Source organism: Xiphophorus hellerii, chromosome 6 (assembly GCF_003331165.1).
Source record: "Xiphophorus hellerii strain 12219 chromosome 6, Xiphophorus_hellerii-4.1, whole genome shotgun sequence".
Classification (NCBI taxonomy): domain Eukaryota; kingdom Metazoa; phylum Chordata; class Actinopteri; order Cyprinodontiformes; family Poeciliidae; genus Xiphophorus; species Xiphophorus hellerii.
In genome coordinates, this window is record NC_045677.1 from 9,167,894 (window position 1) to 9,187,518 (window position 19,625).

Sequence of the window (19,625 nt, forward strand, 5' to 3'; positions counted from 1 at the left end):
CCAAAGGTTTGGCTATAGCAGCCCGGCCGTGTATATTGACCCTGTGGAGCTCCCGACGGACAGTATACATATATATATATATATATATATATATATATATATATATATATATATATATATATATATATATATATATATATATATATATATATATATGTATGTATATATACATATGTATATATGTATGTGTATATAACAGATATGAACTGGACAGCTAGACTTACATACCCTTATAATAAACACCTTCATTTAAAAACAGAATTTTGCCTTTGTTTGTGTTGTCATGAGTCATACTTAAATTGGTTTTATGTTCTGAATCGGAAAGAGGGGAACACTTTTCTATATTTTTTTCTTTATATTTTAAAAACAAACACCAACTAGCAGATTTGATCTGCTTGCCTTCCTTACCTTATCGTTTCCTGCTGAGAACATTGTTATATCACATACAGGAAAAGCCAAAATGCAGAAAACAAACACCCATGCTCACCTCTGTAAGAATTATACTATAAGTGAATTTCTTTCCAAGTTGTTGTTTATTTAAGACTTCACAGTAAAGTAAAATTCTCTCGTTACAAAAATAGAATCTGGTTGTTGTCATAATTCATCATCATAGAAAACATCCATATGATGTACAGTACTTTCATTGTACAGCATCACACTGACTGAACACAGTAGACTGGTGGAGTTTGAGACCCAACGTGACAGACTGTTAGCACCCTTGAATCGGATATTATTCAGTTCAGTACCGGGGAAAACAAGAAAATATCTGAATGCACATAAAACATGCAAACAGCAAAAGACAAGACATTTGGGCTTATATGTTTTGCATAAAAACAACAAAACCCTTTCAATTCTATGAATATAAAAACTTTAATATGTTCAAAATCAAAAGCAGTAGGTGACAGAATTTTTAAAGAATATCTTCTTTTATTGTACAAGACATGTGGAAATAAATAGAAGATTTTTTTACATCATAGATCAGTAACTTTGTCAGGGAGAACGACAAAAAAACTAATGGAATATAGTGATTCTGGTGAGCTGCTGAGAGAGGATGATGAAAAGATGAAGGATTTACATGAACGGACGACTTCGTGATCAGAAATTGTCACAAAAACTGTTGATTCAGCAAAGTCATCGATGCGATGGTAATGTTGACTCTTTAAATGGCATTGGTCAGACTTAGAGTTTAAATTACGACTCAGCAATCTAATCGTCGTCATCATCGTCGTCATCATCGTCATCATCATCGTCGTCATCGTCATCATCGTCGTCATCATCGTCGTCGTCATCATCGTCATCATCATCGTCGTCATCGTCATCATCGTCGTCATCATCGTCGTCGTCATCGTCGTCGTCGTCATCGTCGTCGTCATCATCATCATCGTCGTCATCGTCGTCATCATCGTCGTCATCATCGTCGTCATCATCATCGTCGTCGTCGTCATCATCGTCGTCATCGTCATCGTCGTCATCATCGTCATCATCATCGTCGTCATCGTCGTCATCATCGTCATCGTCGTCATCGTCGTCATCATCATCGTCGTCGTCATCATCGTCATCATCATCGTCGTCGTCATCGTCGTCTTCCTCAGGATCAATATCTCCCGACAATACATCTTCAAGCCACTCTTCCAGCTCATCCACAGAGGGTAAATCCTCCCCATTATCAATGTCCATCCACACGCTGTCAGCCTGCACAGCAACAACAGCAGCAAAGGAATGTTTCTCAATTCCGTTTAATTTAATTCAAATTCAAATTGAAAATCAACTCAGTTATTTGTGAGCAGGGAAAAAGAACTAGACCTCCCCTTGTTTGTCAGTTGTGCCAATTTACCAGATCAGCTGTAAGATGTCAAGTCTAGTTTTTGCATCAACTGAGCAACAGCATTAAAAATAATACGTTCCTATGCTGTCTAGGTCTAGTAGTTGTTTGACAATTATCTCAACAGACTCACAATCATCTGATCTGCCAAATCAGCTGATGAGGCAGACTGATGCAATATGGTGATACAACAAATCATTAACATCTGTCAACTAAAGGAAGGGGATATTACTGATAACAGCTTAGCATAAAAGTATTTATGATCATGAACGCCTTAAACAGGTTCACTGACAAAGACAATGTCCAGTTCACTCAGAACAAGCTCATTTTGTAGTGAGAAAAAGGTTTTGTACAAGGACTGGGAAGTCCATCTGAAACACTCATACTCTTACAGCAGCCCACCCAACACAAAATGCCATGGGGGTCACAGCTGTAGATCTTTTTAGCATTGGCAAAACACATATGGACTGGACAACTAGACTCAAGTTAACCAAGCAGAACCAGAGATAGATTAAGAATCTGGTATAGCTTGCCACAGTCTGAAGAAAAGCCAAACTACCCCTCTTAAAGTCAGAGGTAATTGATCAAAACCTATTTTCCAGCCCTTGTGTAAACGTTCCAAGTGTGATCCATCAACAGCTGGAGCACTCTGGCCATCCCCTTTTCTTGGGAAGATGGTGGCGACAGTGGTAGCAGTTCATCCTGCAGTTGGCAGGTTACCAGTTCAATCCTCGCTCTGTCTGCCTCTGTCATTGTGTCCTTGGGCAATAAGGGTGTAAGAGGGTCTGGTGGCATCACTGCATGGCAGCCTCACCTCTGTCAGTGTACTCCAGGGCAGCTGAGGCTACTATGCAGTAGCTTGCCATCACATGTTTAAATTAGTGAATAACTGAATCACTGTTAGGTGCTGTACAAGTACAAGCACAAACCGTTTACCATTTTACAATTTTCTTAACAACTGGGACCTCCAGTCTACTACTGATTCTACTTCTTCAGTGCGTGACTGATCTTTAATGTGGCACTAAAGTCAGGTGAAGCCATGACAACCAGAGCTCTCAGCATCTTGGGAGGAGTCACTGCTCCTCTTGGTGCTCTGCTGACAGTTACCTCACCAGTGGTGATGAACCCACCTTACATTTAGTTCTTAGACTCTGTCTTCTCACCACAGACTATGGTGACCAGATTGAGAAGTTCCCAATGTGCTAATTGTCTTGGCCTATATCCTTCATTCAGGTTTGGGTCCAATCCCAAAATGAAATATATCTTTATGTTGGCCCTTTTTTTTCCTCCTTTCTTTTTGCCAAAACTTCCTCGAGGCCAAGAGAGAAAAAAAAATCACTTTACCACAGCCTTTCTGAATTCCATCTGTGCCAGAGTTATAGCTTCTGCAACCACAAAAAAGGCAGTGCTTCTGGTGACGTGGTGCTTGTCTGCAGTTATTTAGGAATTCTCACAGACTACCAAGTCCTAAAGCAGGTGTTCTCAGGGCTGGTGTCCTGCAGCTTTTAGATGTGTCCTCTGGTCCAACAAGCCAGAATCAAATGGCTGAATTACCTTCTGAGTAGGCCTTCAGGTTCTCAAGAGTCCTGCTAATGACCTCATTATTTGACACAGGTGTGTTGAAGCAGAGACACATTTGGAAGGTGGCGGTAATGCACCTATAAGTTGTTTGCCAACCGCCATAAAAAAAGGAAAGAAGAAGAAGCAGAGACACATCTAAGAGTTGCAGGACACTGGCTCTTGAGGCCGGGAGTTGAAAACCTCTATCCTAAGGGTATGACGTTTTAGCTTGGCAACTTCAGCCACTGCTTGTGCCTATTCAAAGGTCCTGTGTGTTTCATCACAATCGTTACCAATTGCCTCTAGACCACAGCTCCTGGAAGCTGCATCTACTGAGTATCCTGGACACGGACCATTCAGATTCCATTGTCTCAACCTTTCTCTAAACATGAGATAAATTATCCCGTGGATGGGAGTTAAATCACTCCTGAACTGGGTCCTTCATCACACATTCCTAGGTCACCCTCCACTCAAATAGATTTACCTGGTCTTTATGGTAGCTCTCCTGGTATGGAATCCAATTAACAAGTAGATGCTTATCAATAGCCAGCTCTGCTCCTCCCTTTAACCACCTTTTGAAGACATAAAGCCAAAGGTCTGATCTTGTGATTTCAAGACTGGTCATTTACATTTGGATGAAGGTGGCGTGGTACCAAGTGCACTCATTGATCCCTTTATGTCCAGACATGTTCTGGACATCCCATACCTAGAACAGACATCCATTCCTCCCAATCATACCTGTGCAGGTGATTCCACCATTGCCAATGGTACGATGAAAGTCCCCCAGGAACACAAGGGAATATTCAGATGCCACCCATTCCAGCACATCACCCAGAGGCTAAATGAAGACCAGGTTATCAGAACTGCTCTTCAGCACATTGGCACAAGTTATATCCATCTATCTCACAACTCTATGTCACTAAAAGGGAAGCCTCTCACTCACTACGGAGAACTCCAACATATTGGAGCTCAGCCAAGCGCCTATGAGCGTCCCCAAACCTGCACAATGCTGGGATCTAGTGGATTAGAAACACCCCCAAAGAGGGATGTGTGTCCAGTACAAAATGTGGCAGATGGCTCCTTTTCATCTTTTCATAGGCGGTCAGAAAAGATCAAAACTGTGAAAGGGTGAAATTAAGTGATAACACAGCAGCTGCACCTGTTTATATGACATTCTTATACATACATGGGCTTAAACTATTGCCGTACAGATAAGCTGTAGTCAAAAACAGAACCCACCTTAAGTTAAATGTGCTGCAACAGTAAAATTAATTAGCAACATTTAAGAACAGATAAACTATACAAATGAACAAATATTTTCCTATGACTAATACTTACATCATCAGCTTCAATGACACCAATCTGTGGGTGGGACAGGTCGATTCCGAAGGTCTTTTCCCAGTGTGGCAAAAGCTGAAGAGGGAATCAATGAAATAATTATGGCACTACCACTGTTGCCAACTTTTAAATCCAGGTTTTCACTTAGATTGCTCAGTATCATTTATTGTATTGTATCATATTATTTCTTACCAGAGGGAAGTCGTCAGGGTCAATCCAGAGAATGCTGAGGTTAGGGTTGTCGGTGTTATCCTCTGCAACTTGTTTCAATTTGTGCAAGAACTCAAAGCCATCTGTGGAGCAGAAGACCACAGTTCAAGTAAAACTTTAAAAGCTGTTTGCTTCTGTTTTTCATGATATACTTATTTCTTTATAGACATATATGTTTCTGACCATACAAATGCATCTGTTTATTAGAAGAATTTTCTATTGAAATGCATTTTTCTTTACCGATATCGGACTCTTCTGCAAAAGCGACAATATGCTCTCCACCGACATCATCATCCTGTGAGCAAAATAAGGATAATCTGTACTCTAAAACACTTGAGATGAAGATAACAATATCAGAAACTAATAAATATATGTATTAATACATTTACTTAAAGCCTCTCCATAAAAAAAAACTGATGCAAAGCTGAAAGTGTAACATTTCTTACCCAGATCTCATATAGGTTGCTGGGTTTCAGTTTCCTCAGTGTTGGTCTAAACAAACACAGAGCCATTAAAACAAAAGCATATTTAGCTTATTCAGATTGTTACGCTTTTAACTAAAAATATCTTGTAGCATGCCAACAATAGGAGCTACCTGTCATTATTTTCAATGAATTTCACCAGTTCTTTCTCAGAGTAAGGTTTTCCTGGGATGACCACAGGATTCTCAATGAAGGATTCATAGAAGTCTACTTCATCGAGCTTCAACTCCAGGGCCTTAGCAACCTGCCACAAAACAACAGTAATTGGATTTATAACCTGACCATGATGGCTGTATCAGTGACGGGAATAAATACTGGGTATCACTGAAAAACACAATGCTCAGCAAGGAAAATATGCATCCTGCCATTTTAACAAATAGTAGCAGGATATAGTGCTAACAGCTGATAGCACGCAGTTTTCAGGTTGCACATAGAAGCAGAACAATAAGCCTTTGCAGGTTTTATTAAAGAAATAATTTTGCACATTATGCACACAAAACATTGCATTGTTTATGTCTAAGTTAAATAAAATGCAAAACTGAATGCAAAGCAACAAAAATGGCAGAAGTGATGCAATAAAAACAAAGTACATTCTGTAGTTTAACAAGTAAGTAACAACTTACATTTCTGCTTAGGTATATTCGCAGTTGTGCTGTAACAATCTCATTATAGTGTTTCCAAAAAGGTTTGCTGTCTTGACTTTGACTAGACCCTTCCATGTCATAGTTTATGTCACGGTCAGTGACTATTTTGTAAACTACCTATCTATTGAGCAGACGGCTTGTCGTGAATGAATTTGAAAACACTTTGGTGTACAGGTAGGCTTATGCACGGCGTTCATATTTTTTCAGTTTTTTAGCTAATGACTTCACATAATTGTGAAATGACTTTTTCACAATTAAAATGACCTTACCTTAGGATTAAATGTCGCAAAGAACTTGATGTGAGGATGGAACTCTTCAGCGGCATCTGCGAACGCTTCGAAATCTGAAATATTACAAGTATTTGTCAATCTATTCCAGCAGGTCAGTCTTTATATGTGAGATCACAAACAATGTACAGCTGCTGCTGACTGTGAGTTAAAATCAGACCCGTGAAATTATTCCAGGCTTTATGCTGCTGAACTCATATCTAGCTACACAGTTACTCGATACAGATAGTCATGCCATCACAATATTCTTACGTTCTGACTTGTGACTCTTAAAGTAGCCCACCAGTTTGATGTCCTCTTCGATGCTTTCAAAGCCTTTCAGTTCTCTGCTGTTGTCAATAATTTCCACAGGATCCTCAAGAACCTGAGGGAGAAACGAAGTGGGAGGGAAGAGAAAAGAAAACCGCGGTGAGAATATCTGGTTGGAAAATCCATGCAGCCAGCAAATACAAGCCCTGATCGGAAAAAGGCAAGATGGCATGGAAAAATGCAAATAACTACTAACAGCAACAACAACTAAAAGCTATTTACATATTGTCTTTATGTTTTGCTGACTTATGCATTTCAGGTCAGATATATATGGTTGAAACCAGATGTAAACCAAATAAAAGGACATACACACACATTTTTTTCATCACTGTCTGAAGTTAAATCAGACCAAGTTTCTCCTGTTTTATCTTAGTTAGGATTACCAAAATTATTTCTATTTGCTAAATGGCAGAAAACATAGTTTATTTTTCAAACGTTTTCTGCAACTTCCTTCAAATTCAGAATTATTACTGTCTCTTTAAGCAATGATGGGAAGCCATGATGATGATGTCATCAGTTAACTCGGACAGGTTAACTGAGCTATTTGAGTTAATTGGAGGGATATATGTGGATTTATTTTAAGGCCACACCTGGAAAACACTGTTTTCTTGTTTGACATGATGGCCAGATGCACAAACGGACAAAGATCTTCATTTTTGGAGACATGTCCTGTGTTTTTATTCAGTGTATAAAAATATCTGGTTTCAATCGCAGTAGATAACTGCAATCATGATTTGATAGAAGATCTTTTTATCAAGGCTTGCTGATTTTTCATTGTCATAAACTTAACTTTATTTCTATAAATCATCTTAATTGTGGTAATAATCTTTGTGTACTATTTGGCATCATTTCTTCTTTTTATTTTTCTATAGAAAGTTGTAATGGGAGTAGATGTCAGCTCAAAGTGGGTCTGGTTACGCTGGAAATTTCTTATTAATATGTCACGTGAATGTGAAAATGATCGTTTTTGTATCCATTTGCATCTTCAAAACGCATCTTGACCTTTTTTCCTGATTTCAGGTTCTAAGTATTTTGCTTTCCTTCTTCACGCTTAAGTAAGGCAGGCTATTAACTGGGAGACTATATCCTCACGAACATCATAGATGAACTCCACAAGAGTGTCTGCCTCAAGTTCCCCATCGTACTCTATGACTTCATCGTCGGTGAAGATGAAGATGCTGTCGGACTCTTCAAGGCCTGCAGAGAAAGAAGACAGTTATTAAGAGACTGATCTTACGCGACATGTTGTAATGCCATAGCAAACAGAAATCTGGGAAATATGAGTTCCTTGTAAAAAATATTCCCATGCCTTAAAGCTTTTTACATTATGTCACATCACAAAGAGAAAGGTCAATGTATTTTATTAGGATACTGCATAATTCAAGCTCCTTGCATAGCTTAAATGTGTTTAGAAAAACTAGCTGTGCATCACCTTAACGTTCAACAAGACCAACAATTTAATGGTTTTGGTCGAGACACATTCCTGTGTTAGAATGGCCCAGTCAAAGTCTCGGCTTAAGTGGCAAAAACCAGTGTTTTTATGTGGCTCTCTAGACTCTAGAGACGGACTCATAAATAGAAAATTCAAGATGACATTTCGGTGTGCAGCTGAAATATCATTTTATCAATCAAATCAACACAGATTTTTTTTTTCTGATTACATCAATATGAAATATTTTTTTAATTTTAAGAAGTACTTGTCTAATGCAGAGACGGCTATTTCCTAATATTTTTACTGTTTCTTAGTGGATAGTTTGATCAATTTATGCACAACCGGATTTATTTTGGTAGCTGTAACAAGAAACAATGTAAAAAGGTTCAAGCGGTATGAATAATATGCAGTGTTGTACATCATTACCTTCATAAAATAATGGTCTAAGTCATTTTTAACAAAAAAAATAAAAATAATAAAAAGAGTTAGGCAATTATTTTAGGAAGATGAAAATATAATACAGATTTCTGCGTCTGTTTACCATCTCTCTATTAACGTATTTACCTAATTTCTTTGCAACGACCTTGTCGAGCTTTGCATCGATGAGTCCAACTCCAATATCCTCGTCTTCAAACTCATCCAGGACTTGGGCTGCACGCTGCAAAAACAAAACACTCCATTACCTAAACACGTTTCATTAAGAATATCGACATATCGAGGAAAATCTGCACTGGGGGAGCTCCATTACCATAAAAGCCTGCTTTTCAAAGAGCTGCTTCTGCACTTTCTAAATCTGTACGAAACATGAACCTCAAGACTGACTGTCGATTCCACCAATGGGCTGTGACCCTCCTGCCTTGAGGAATTGGTTTAAGGTTGTCCAAGTGCATTTAAAGACTAAAACGCATTTGCTTCATCGCTCGCTGACTAGCTCACGTTCACACATGTAAGTGGAGTAAGAGATCTTGAGCAGCTGCCTTTAGCGGCATAAATAGTCGGCGTAAACAGGCCGCCCTGCAGGCTGTTGAGCAGATGATTCTTTGCATTGCTTTGAGCTTGTCTGTCGTAGATCAGAAATTGGAAAAGTGAAATTACATTGTTGGCACATTTTTTGGAGAACGTGAATTGTCGTTTGGTGATGGGTCGCCATTAAATCATACTGCAAGCTATATTACAAATAATCTATCTTGCACTAATCCAGAGTACCATCACCTCCAAAATGTCCTGCCTTTTGCCGTTTCCCCCCACTGACAATAATACCTCATTAAGTTTAAATCATTATCTGTTTCCGAGGAGAAACCCAAGCCTCTAACTCCAGCATCTCAGGTTAAATATAAACCGAGGAGCAGCACCAGCCCAGGCGCTATTTTGGTGAGCGACGCTCAGCACTCGGGGATCCGCTGACAAGTACAGTGCTGCAAGTGTCAGTCACAGCGGGGAGCTGAGGTGGCATCACTGAATCCAGAACCCCCCAGTGCTGGCCTGCAGCCCTGACCAAAACCACCCCCCACCAAACGGAGACACCAGAACCTGCTGAGATGATGTGATATGCTAAAGGCAGATGCTCACTTCAATCTCTTTGTTCTTCTTGGTTTTAAATGTTTTGCTTTCAATAATTTACCTTCAACTTTATTTTATCCTTCTTCGTTTATATTTCCACCATAGATTTCACTGTCAGCTCATGTTTTAGGTGAGTTTAATGCAGACATTCCAGTCATATTTGCATGCTTGGAGTGTCCAGAGGCTCATTCGTCACTGTAGATAAATACCTCACCATAATAAAAGAATTATGCCCTTATATATCCCATTTGGAATTTGAGAGCCAACGCATTTTTTTTTATTATTATAAGTAGGTTGTGAAACGTCCATAAAAGCAGGTTTATCTATTTGCTTATTTTTGCAACATGCAGTTCTTGAACACGTCTAAACATCTTCCTAAAATAATGGCCCAAGTTATTTTTGCTAAAAGGTTTTTTTTTTCTTTTTCTAAAATTACTTTTGGCAAAAAAAAAAAAAAAAAAAAAAAAAAAAGACGTAGGCCATTATTTTAGGAAGGTGATGACATTAGACATGCACCATGTGATGAAATGTCCTAAATTAGCCACATTCTTAGTTTTTTTGTCATGAATGATATAAATGGAATTTCTTTTAAAAGAGCGCCGACTCTTAGTTTTAAATCTTGTAAAAGGAAAAACAAGGAAAGACAAAGCCATGCCGTTTTTATGACTTTTAATGAAATGTCAAATCTGCAAACTTTGTTAATGCTAAATGCCAGCAATGGTTTTTGGGGAGTATTTGATGATTGCTGCATTATAGATCATGTGCAAACTGACTCTATGATCCTCGATAAGCCGTTCTTCAACACCTTGAGAGCTGATGCAGAAGCTTTATGCTGGATGGTGACGTAATGTGGAGAAAACTGCTGAGTGTCCAGGCTGACAGGGGTCCTAATGTTTGATTGACATGCACATGCACTCAACATCATGCACAGTCTTTGGGGAATAAGAAAGAAAGAAACAAAACAAGGCAATGTGTGGATTTGTTGCCCCCCCTCCCTCATGCATTTACATTTTTGCAAATTATGCAGACATTCACACTTAGGTTTCTTAACTAAGAACATTGCTTGATTTTGAGCCTTTAAACCCAAAATGAGCTACAAAGTTAAAAACTCCACCTTTTTAATAGTACTTTTTTTTTGAGTATTATGTTAATTCTGGGTCTATTTTAAATGATTCCTCCATATCCATCTCAACCCACCTCGAGGGCCAACTCCTCAGTCTCAAACTGTCTCTGGGCGACGCGGCTGGATCCGGGGTGGTCATGGTAGTACACCACCATAACATCGTACTTCCTCATCACGGACTTATAGTTCTTGGCGTCCAGGTTGTGTACTCGGTCCTTGCCGTCATATTCGGGGAAGTCCAAGCTCTCCGTGGCCAGTGATTGCCCGCCAAATGACAGCAAGACTGCCACAAGCACCCATGTCCACTTCATGGCTTCTCTCTGAGATGATTCAGATTTCTTTTAATTATCGTACAATTAACTAAGTGGGGTCAAAAAGTGTTTTTTCTTTGCTTGCAGAACCCTTTCCAATCCGCGTCACCCAGAAGAGAGCGGGACTAAACTCCTGGATCCACCTTATGACAGACCCCACATGGGAAACTGGCAGTGGGGCACAGGGTACAAGAGGGGCTGGGCTAAGTTTGACATAGGTGTGACGGCGTCCGCCTATGGTGGGGTGTAACTGAGCAGGGGTGAGGTGGTTGGTGGGGTGACAACTTTGTGTGTAGGTGTGTTTAAATATTAGCCGCATACCTATAAAACTGGGCCAGAGTGAGACGATGAGGGCCCAACTTGTCAAGAGCAGAAAATTTTGAAGACAAAGCGAAAGCTGCTGGAATGAAGTGCAGGCACGGTGTTTGGACGCTTCTGCTTTTCTTGCCAAACAAATAAAAAAAAAAGAAGGTGCAATAGATTTAGAGCTGGCCGCAAATGTAAGACACTCTTCTCCCATATTAAGTGAAGGATGAAGTCTTGGATCCCAGCTAAAAATAATGGAAGTAGGACAGAGAGGTACATATCAGGAGGGGCTGCAGTCGGTGTCTAATTTGCTGCTGCTGGCATTGGTGCAGTGCTAAAATGTGGAGCTGGGTCACTCAGGGACAAGAAGAGAGAGGGGAGAAGGGGGCCTGGTGAGGCTTCAATGCAAATGTGTCAGTCTTGCAAAAACATAGATTTTTGCAAGACTGGTAGTCTGACTTTCCCTCCTGCAGGTTTTTGGTATCCAAAACAAGCATCCTGTTCATTCTGCCAACTGACCACTTGCTAGTGATGTAGAGGCCACTGGAGAGTACAGTGCCTTGCAAAGATATTCATACACAATGAGGTGCATAATGTCAAGAGGAAGGAAGAGGGGATGTGGTTTCTGAAGATGCTCTAATTAGATGAGACCAGTATTAAACTTTTTAGCCTACATAGTTTGGCATGTGGAATGCTACAAGCTAAGCTCTACCTGTGGAGGAAAACTAACCATCCGCCACGTGAGAACGCTTTATTAGTGCATAACGGTGGAGTGGATACAAAAACGAGACAGGTTAAAAGTTGGATAAAATTAGAAACCGTGTGAAATAAGATTAACAATGTTGCAGCAGAAAAAGTTGACACAATGTTCAATTTGATGGTTAAACATAGAGAAAAAGTTGAGTTTCTGCTTCTTTTCTCCCGGTGGTGTTTTAACAAAGTTGTGTGTTCTGCAGTTGATGGTCAGTTTGATTTTATGTGAATGTTTCTTAGGGCGTAAAACTGTCATTAGTGCATCTTAAATGAAAAATAAATGTCTTGTTAAAATAATAATAACAAAAATCTTGCTTCCCTTTTATTCTGTAATGAAACCCTTGCTTGATGTTCAAAAGCAAGATGGATGGATCTGTGCGTGTGACGATGTTTGGCCTGCAGCTGAAACAGCAGCGATTTGTGTGGTTTCAGCACCTGTAGAAATTCAAGCTGAAATGTGGTTCTTCATGTTACTGTAAACATCTAGGGTTGCATGAGTCAGAGGCTAAATGAGAAGAGAGAGGGATTTATGTGTGTGTGTGTGTGTGTGTGTGTGTCATTTACACCTCAGGTGGTGACAGATTTCATTACGGGTTTTCTGTTCTAATTTCATTAATTGGGCAAAAATCAAATAACATTACAGCTAATTGGTGGGTCAGTATGTTGGATTTCCCTTCTAATCACCATTCTGTATATATATTTTTAAACATATTTCTAATTTACACTACAGCTTTACTAAATAATGTTTTCCTGGTCATGAAGTGGTCATGTCTGGAACTGTAGTTACGTCAGCTGTCCAGTAGAGGGTGCTCTCTGACGTTAAAACACCTGTTGTTATGACTCAGTTGCTACGAATGACTTCTTAAAACTTGAGGAACATTCCGAAGATGCAAAGACGATACTTTACAGACGGCCACCTCAAAGGTCAGCATGTTTTCAGCTTATCCTGAAATACAGACACGTACAATGTGCATAAATCATGGACATATCATTGAAATGCAAAAATACCTTCGACATTTTTATTTTGCCTTCACTTCAAAATTAAGCAACCATTGCCGACAAATGTCTCTGGCTCTCTCAATTTATAGCCCAATCAGAGTTAGAGTGACATTTACCTGAGTAATGTGCTTTCATGAGTACTACACCGGACTTTTTATTGAGTATTATTATTATGAAGTGTTTCTGCATACTCTACGTACTGTGAATAATTGCACTTAAGACAAAAATATGCTTTGACCAAAAATGCACCAGACACAAACCTACAGTTTATGTTATAGTTAAATTTATTCTTTGACAACGAGCTTCATTGATGCTATTTTCTATCTGCAGATCAAGCAAAGATACACTAAACTCTATATGTATTCACTTAAAGTAGTTATTCTAACACATATGTAGCTGGTGTATTAGTTATAAGTTGCATATTTAAATACAATTTAGGAAAGTGTCTTTTTGTTTTTTGCTTAAAATGAATCATTTTATAATGCTCCAATAGTTTTATTTTAATCTTTAAATATGAGAATTTGCGCGTACTTTCATATTTGTCTGCCTCAGTTATTCAGAATTTCAATAGCATTTTTACTAAGTACTTTTTTTTATTCTTCTTTGATTCTTGGAGGATTACTTTTTACTTTTACTTGACCAAAAATATGTTGAAGTAAACCTACTCTCTTGCTCTGCCCGTCTCTGGATATAATGTAGTTGTAGTAGATATAATTAATGAGATTCTATAGCCTTTGTAATTATAGGTTTAATGAATTTCTTGCTCCTAAGCGTAAAAACGTATTAATCACGTGATCAGGAATCGGCGCAGGACAAAACGCTATGTGAGGGGCGGGGTTATCTTAACTGCTTCCGGTGTGGGCGGGGTCAATATGGTGAGTTTGATAACACTGCAGGAACATTACGTATCCATAAAACCGTAATTATTTACACCGGAGAGCTGAAACAACCCGCGGAAGGTTTTCCACCCACTGACAAGGGGGCGAAGGTCAGTCTTTTAATGTCCAGCCTATGTTTATGCATGTTAAATAACCTTTTATTTTAACGTCGCTGTCGCAGCAACGGAATAGTTGTTGATTGAGAAACCTCGCAATGAGTTTTGAGCTGCCAATCTTAGGGGTTAAACCACAAGCAGCGAACTGGAGCGGACCTCACCACGTAAACCCTGCGTTCAAATAAACGAACCAGTGAAGGTCAGTGACCTCTAATCACTGCTACTATTACTGCATTGGTGCCCAGCTCCAGTCCAGGACGGCTAGAGGCAAGGAAAAACAAAAAATGTACATTTCAGCTTTTAGTTTGAACTATTTCAGTTTTGGTCCTCCATACCTGACTGAGTCCTCTTTAGAAGGTCATTCAGGTGTATCGTCAGCATATTTTCTTAAGATTATGTTAAACAATGTGATAAGCAGATATAAATGTTTTAAGGTTGTTGTTTTTTCCCTCTTGTTTGACAACGATATGGCAAAAATAAATCGTATGCATTCCTTGTCTTGACAGATGACTTCAGCTGTGGCCAACAGAGCCATAGGAGCCATTGTTGGATCAGCTGTTGCAGATGCTGCAGGCAAAAGTTTTTCCATACTCTAATCCTTAGGAAATAATTAAATACAATTAGTGGAGTTTTTTTTAATGTGATTATATAAAAATTATACGTGTGATTCATCTGCTGCAGCTCAGCCTCTCCACTGGGTGTATGACCTCCAGAAACTGAAGGGGATCTTGGCTCAGGATCCGAACCCGGAGTTCCGCTCCGAGTCGGCCAATCCCTTCTATCGCAGGCAGACGGGCCAGCAGAGCTGCTACGGAGACCAGGCTTATGTGCTGCTGGAGTCCCTTTCAGAGTCTGGAGGTGGGCTTGCCTGTTTTATGTCATAATTCAATGTTCTACTTTTGGACTTAAAATGAAAGTACATACTCTGCATACAGAAGATGGTGATTATTACTTATAGCTCATTAAGTATTTGAGACAAACACCTTTTTGTTACCTTTATTGACATTTCTTACCAGGTCTGAATGTTGATGATCTGAAGCAGCGGACTCTGAAATTCTTTGGGCCAGGGTCAGAGTATGACACGCCGGTCAATGATCCGTACCGAGACCGGAATGGTAAAAAATCTGTCCACTTAATATGATTAAGGGTAACGTTTTTGATAAAGTTACTTTATCAATGTGAACGTTATTTTATTTCCAGGCCCAAGACCTCAGCTGCCTATTGAAGGACCATGGAGACATGCAAGCTTGAAGAGTTTCTTAAAGAACGTCGATGCGGGCAAAGAGGAGACGGGTAACGGACATTCACTGGTTGACGTCTTGATTTTAAGAGGCACGTTGGGTTCAAGCATTTGGTTGTTTTCGTTGCAGGCTGTGAGACGGACTGTCAGATTGACGGCATAGCCAAGCTGGCTCCTATAGTGGCTTTTTACGCCGGACAGCCGGACATGCTGGAAAAGGTTGAACTGGCCATCCGAGTCACCCAGAACAACGACGAATGTGTCGCCGAAACTCTGGCGGCCGCAAGGTCTGTACGCCCGCAAGCACCGTTTGATTACTTGATCTTACTGTTGCGTCTTGAGGGTAAGCGCTTCCACCAGACTGTGGGGATGGTGTGTGTTCAAGCAGCGCGACAGCTTTCGCAAAGCACCATATCGTAGACGACAAACTGGATTCTTCCCTCAGGTTTCTGGAGCATTTCATTCTGACTGGTCCAGACCCAAAAGCTTTGGATGTGGTGCTAAATCAGCTCAGTGACCCCAGCAGAAAGCAGCCACAGGACCTGGACAAAGCAGTGGTTGGTGAGTGAACTCTGCAGGCATTGTTGCTTTCTCTCTTAAAGTCACGAGATCGAATCATGGGATTTAAGGCACCATGCTTCCTCATTCTGTGAAAGGTTTGTGCAACATTTGTCTCAACAAAACCTGTCTGGATGTGAAGATAAACAGCTGTTTAACATTTGTCTTGATTGGTAGTATTCTCTCATTTGCCATCTTATATTTAGGGCTGTGAGTAATGATGATCCCAGTAATTGTTTAATCTAACGATTATTTTGACAATTTGTTAATTGCATAAACAAATGTGCACATTCTGCAAATGTTTATTTAACCACTTAATCCTTTTTATTCAGTATTAAAAACACTTAAAAATGCAAATAAACGATTAATTCAATTCCTTTCTTAAATAAAAGAATAAACATTTTATTGCATAAAATGCAATAACCACATTTCTTTAGTGAGTGCTTGGTCTTCTGTAGCAAATGATGCATGTGCAGCTGAAAAACACTTCTAACATCAACAGGGAAAAAGTTCAGCTCTTTCTGCTCGACTTATCAATACTTAAAAATAATATATAGGGCTGATCTATTGACTATTGTTTTGGATTAATACTGATTAATAACTGAATAGCAAAAGATGTCTGATAGTAGATTTTTACAGAATTTGAACCAAGTAAAAATATGTCACACTTCAATACAGGCTAATAAATGTTGGCTAGTTTTTGGATTAACCAGTTAATAATTGGATAGCAAAATGTGCTTAGTAGGAGTTTTTCTTCATTGTTTTTATTACAGAATTTGAACCAGGTGTAGCTAAAACTACTTGATGAGTTTTGGTTAGAACATAATCACAGATAAATGTTTTATCTTAAAGGCAAACTCCATATTTCTTGTAAAGTTTTGGCTTAATTGCTGCTCTGAGTGTGTTGTTCTTCCAGCACTTTGCCTTTTTTGAGTCTGTGTGCTCCAGTTAACACTTAATCAGTTACTAAATTTGTCGAGAATTATTTCAATTCCCGATTAATCCGTTTAATCGTTTCAGCTCTATTCATATTCCTCCCACTCTGCGGCTTTCAGGGCACCTTCATCAAGTGAAGGAGAATTTGTCAAAGTCTCCACAGGAGCTGATCCCCGCTGTGTTTCCCAACACATGAGGTGTGTTTAACAAGCTTCCACCAACTTCACTAAACTCCAACGTGACTCGGATCAGACGGCTAACAGGTGCAATACTCACTGCAGGTTTGCCAGGTGCATTCCAGGCAGCGCTGCATGGAGTCCTGACAGCCAACCAGTTTGAGACGGCCATCAGAGACACCATGAGCTGTGGAGGGTGCACCTGCAGCAGAGCCTCCTTCATCGGAGCATGCGTTGGAGCCCAGGTGTGACCGTCTCTTAATTCATCCTTCCAGTCTCTCGTTCTCTCTGGACTTTTGTCTGATTTTTGTTGTCGGTTTGAATTTTTCAGACCGGGCTTGAAGGAATCCCAGCGTCGTGGCTCAGCAGAACCTCACGATCCACCTCCGTGCTGGCGCACGCCAAGAAGATCACCGGCCACCGCCTGTGAGATTGCAGTCCGCAGCATGAGGTGGACGAGAACGACGTGAAAAACTGTTGGGCTTTTGCAGAGCTGCTAATGAAGGCTTCTGTCTAAACTTAGGCGTGACACGAGCCAGATGTTTTTGTCTCTGTAAAAGTTAGACATGTTGGGTTCAGATGTTCCGGAAAAGAGTTTCATTTTTCTTCACCAAAGTCTTCTCTACATATTCATTTAAAACTTGATCAGGAACTGTGTCTATTATTGTTGAAAAGAACTCTTGTGCAGACCCCCATTCAGTTTTTTTTTGGTTTTCTTTACATCTTTGATTTAAGCACATGTAACCAGACTGATTAAATACAATTGTCATTAATTAAAGCTTATTAATGCCAATTAATTCTTTCTTTAGGTTATTATGTGTAGCCCACATAAATGAAACTGTGACTACTTAAATCATCAGTGTAAACAGAAAAAACCACTGCAGGTCTAGAGTAAAACGACACAGCTTACTGAATGAACAACCTTTGATGGTGTTAGCTGTAGAATTGAGCTTTTAAGTTGTTTTTATGGTGGAAGTTTCAGCTTCAGTAATTGATGATAGTCCAAGTTCTTTGCAAATAAAAGCAAATCTGTTTTAAAAACACCCAAATCCTTTCTGTGCATTTTTAAAACATATTTTTGTCTGTTAGATTTTGCCGTAATAGAGAAGTTTTTGTGTGAGCTTTCTAATACTTTATTATAGAGGCACAGACTTTCTGCTGCAAATCTGTTAGCAGTCTTTGTCATTACTGGACATGACATTTCACATAATCAAAAATCATAGAAATAAATGCTGTAGATGTATAATATTGTGTGCAGGGAATTCATATGGGGGCCAACTTTTAATATTATTGAAATAAATTAGCTTTTTGATTTACTCATTTGAGATGTGGACATTTACAGTTATTTAAATCAAGTTCTGAATAACTTTTCTTTTTAATAGCAAATCTGAATGTGTTTTATTTTGCCAGTAATTTTGATGTCTTGACTTCTGGTTTGACACACCAGTTAGTACTGCACTTTGTTTTTACTTTTTATCTGTATTTTGTCTGTTACAAGTAACTTTTACACACAACAGAGGAGATTGTTTTAAGTTAATAATTCCTTAGCATTGATTTTAAAAACGTATTATTTCGACTGGCAGATTATTTCACATACGGGAAAAATGTCTTGTTAAAAGTATGATCTGTCAGTGGAAATAGTACTTTTAAAAAAATTAATATTAAGGAATTATTTACTTTAAAAAGCTCCTATCTTGCTGAAAAGTTACTTGTAAGTTAGTTTTGTCTTACTTCATGTACTAAAAAACTAGACCAAAAAAAACTAGACCAAAAAACTTAGTCAGAGTTTGTGTTTTTGCAGTGCATTTATGACGTGTTAAAAGATCAAGAAAAAAAAGCAATTGGCTGAGTTTTATTTTATAATATCAGAATGCCACACTTTTCAAATATTTATAATGAAAAATTGTTTTAAAAAAATCTTTGTGCTTAAACTTTACAATTATGTTAATTAAAATTCAAACAAAACACGCTGAAGTTTGTGTTCGTAAGGCAATAAAAAGAAAAAAAAAAACGTTTAAAATCAGTGTAAAAGCTGGGGCGTCTCTCAGCTGCTCCTATGTGAGGGCAGCCAGTAAATGCAGGGAACCGTTTTAGTGTTGCGAAACAAATCGTACAGAAGCCTTGCAGAAGAATCCTCGGCTATTTTTGAGAGTGGGAAAAAAAAGACAGAAGTTCAACAAGAATTTATCATCGATCACACCGTATACAGGTGAAAGGATATAATATGAGCCGTTGTTCTGACCATCTGTGCTACCTCGTTGTTTCCTACAGTAGCAAGGATAAATAGCTAAGTCGGTGTCAGTGCTACGTGTCTAAAACTTATACCGTGATGTTTACAAACCGAAAACTATAGCAGGCTGTGTTAATGTTAAATATTATCATTTCTTATCACTCACTTCTTTATGTGACGAGACTGAAGTGAAGCTTAGAAGTTAAGCTTAGCATAGCATTGGAACAATTTATACGACAAAAACACAAAAATATCACTTCATCAGAATATCCTACCCGTTTAAAATGAATAGCTATTCTTGAATACTGTTTATCTGTATTTATCTGGATTTGTTTTTCTTGAGGCATAACAAATG

General features: G+C 39.0%; 2 protein-coding genes across 4 annotated transcripts; one reads left to right on the top strand and one right to left on the bottom strand.

Moving 5' to 3' along the window:
* Positions 1–510: 510 nt before the first annotated feature.
* On the bottom strand, positions 511–11,108 carry casq1a (calsequestrin 1a). Its single transcript, XM_032566545.1, has 11 exons — positions 10,842–11,108; positions 8,649–8,742; positions 7,749–7,849; positions 6,596–6,707; positions 6,326–6,399; positions 5,526–5,656; positions 5,377–5,422; positions 5,171–5,225; positions 4,913–5,013; positions 4,721–4,795; positions 511–1,692 (listed from the first exon to the last, which is right to left on the bottom strand). Exons 1-11 carry the CDS (start codon positions 11,076–11,078, stop codon positions 1,207–1,209), a joined length of 1,512 nt encoding a protein of 503 aa, XP_032422436.1. The 5' UTR covers positions 11,079–11,108; the 3' UTR covers positions 511–1,206.
* Positions 11,109–13,977: 2,869 nt separating this feature from the next.
* LOC116722279 (crystallin J1A-like) lies at positions 13,978–18,083 on the top strand. Of its 3 annotated transcripts, none has more exons than XM_032566496.1 (10): positions 13,978–14,124; positions 14,637–14,703; positions 14,812–14,988; positions 15,147–15,245; positions 15,331–15,423; positions 15,501–15,657; positions 15,816–15,931; positions 16,984–17,061; positions 17,146–17,285; positions 17,372–18,083. In XM_032566496.1, exons 2-10 carry the CDS (start codon positions 14,637–14,639, stop codon positions 17,468–17,470), a joined length of 1,026 nt encoding a protein of 341 aa, XP_032422387.1. In that variant the 5' UTR covers positions 13,978–14,124; the 3' UTR covers positions 17,471–18,083. The 3 variants fall into 3 exon arrangements, with proteins under 3 accessions (XP_032422387.1, XP_032422386.1, XP_032422388.1); XM_032566495.1 differs by having other exon boundaries at positions 13,991–14,011; XM_032566497.1 differs by lacking the exon at positions 13,978–14,124 and adding an exon at positions 14,149–14,329.
* Positions 18,084–19,625: the final 1,542 nt, after the last annotated feature.

Bases quoted from the DNA above. Each gene is read 5' to 3' on its own strand.
- casq1a (XM_032566545.1), bottom strand. From the start codon at position 11,078: ATGAAGTGGACATGGGTGCTTGTGGCAGTCTTGCTGTCATTTGGCGGG. The intron at 7,850-8,648 runs GTAAATACGTTA...CTTTCTCTGCAG, and splicing joins GGTCGTTGCAAAGAAATTAG to GCCTTGAAGAGTCCGACAGC. The intron at 1,693-4,720 runs GTAAGTATTAGT...GTTGCTGTGCAG, and splicing joins GTGTCATTGAAGCTGATGAT to GCTGACAGCGTGTGGATGGA.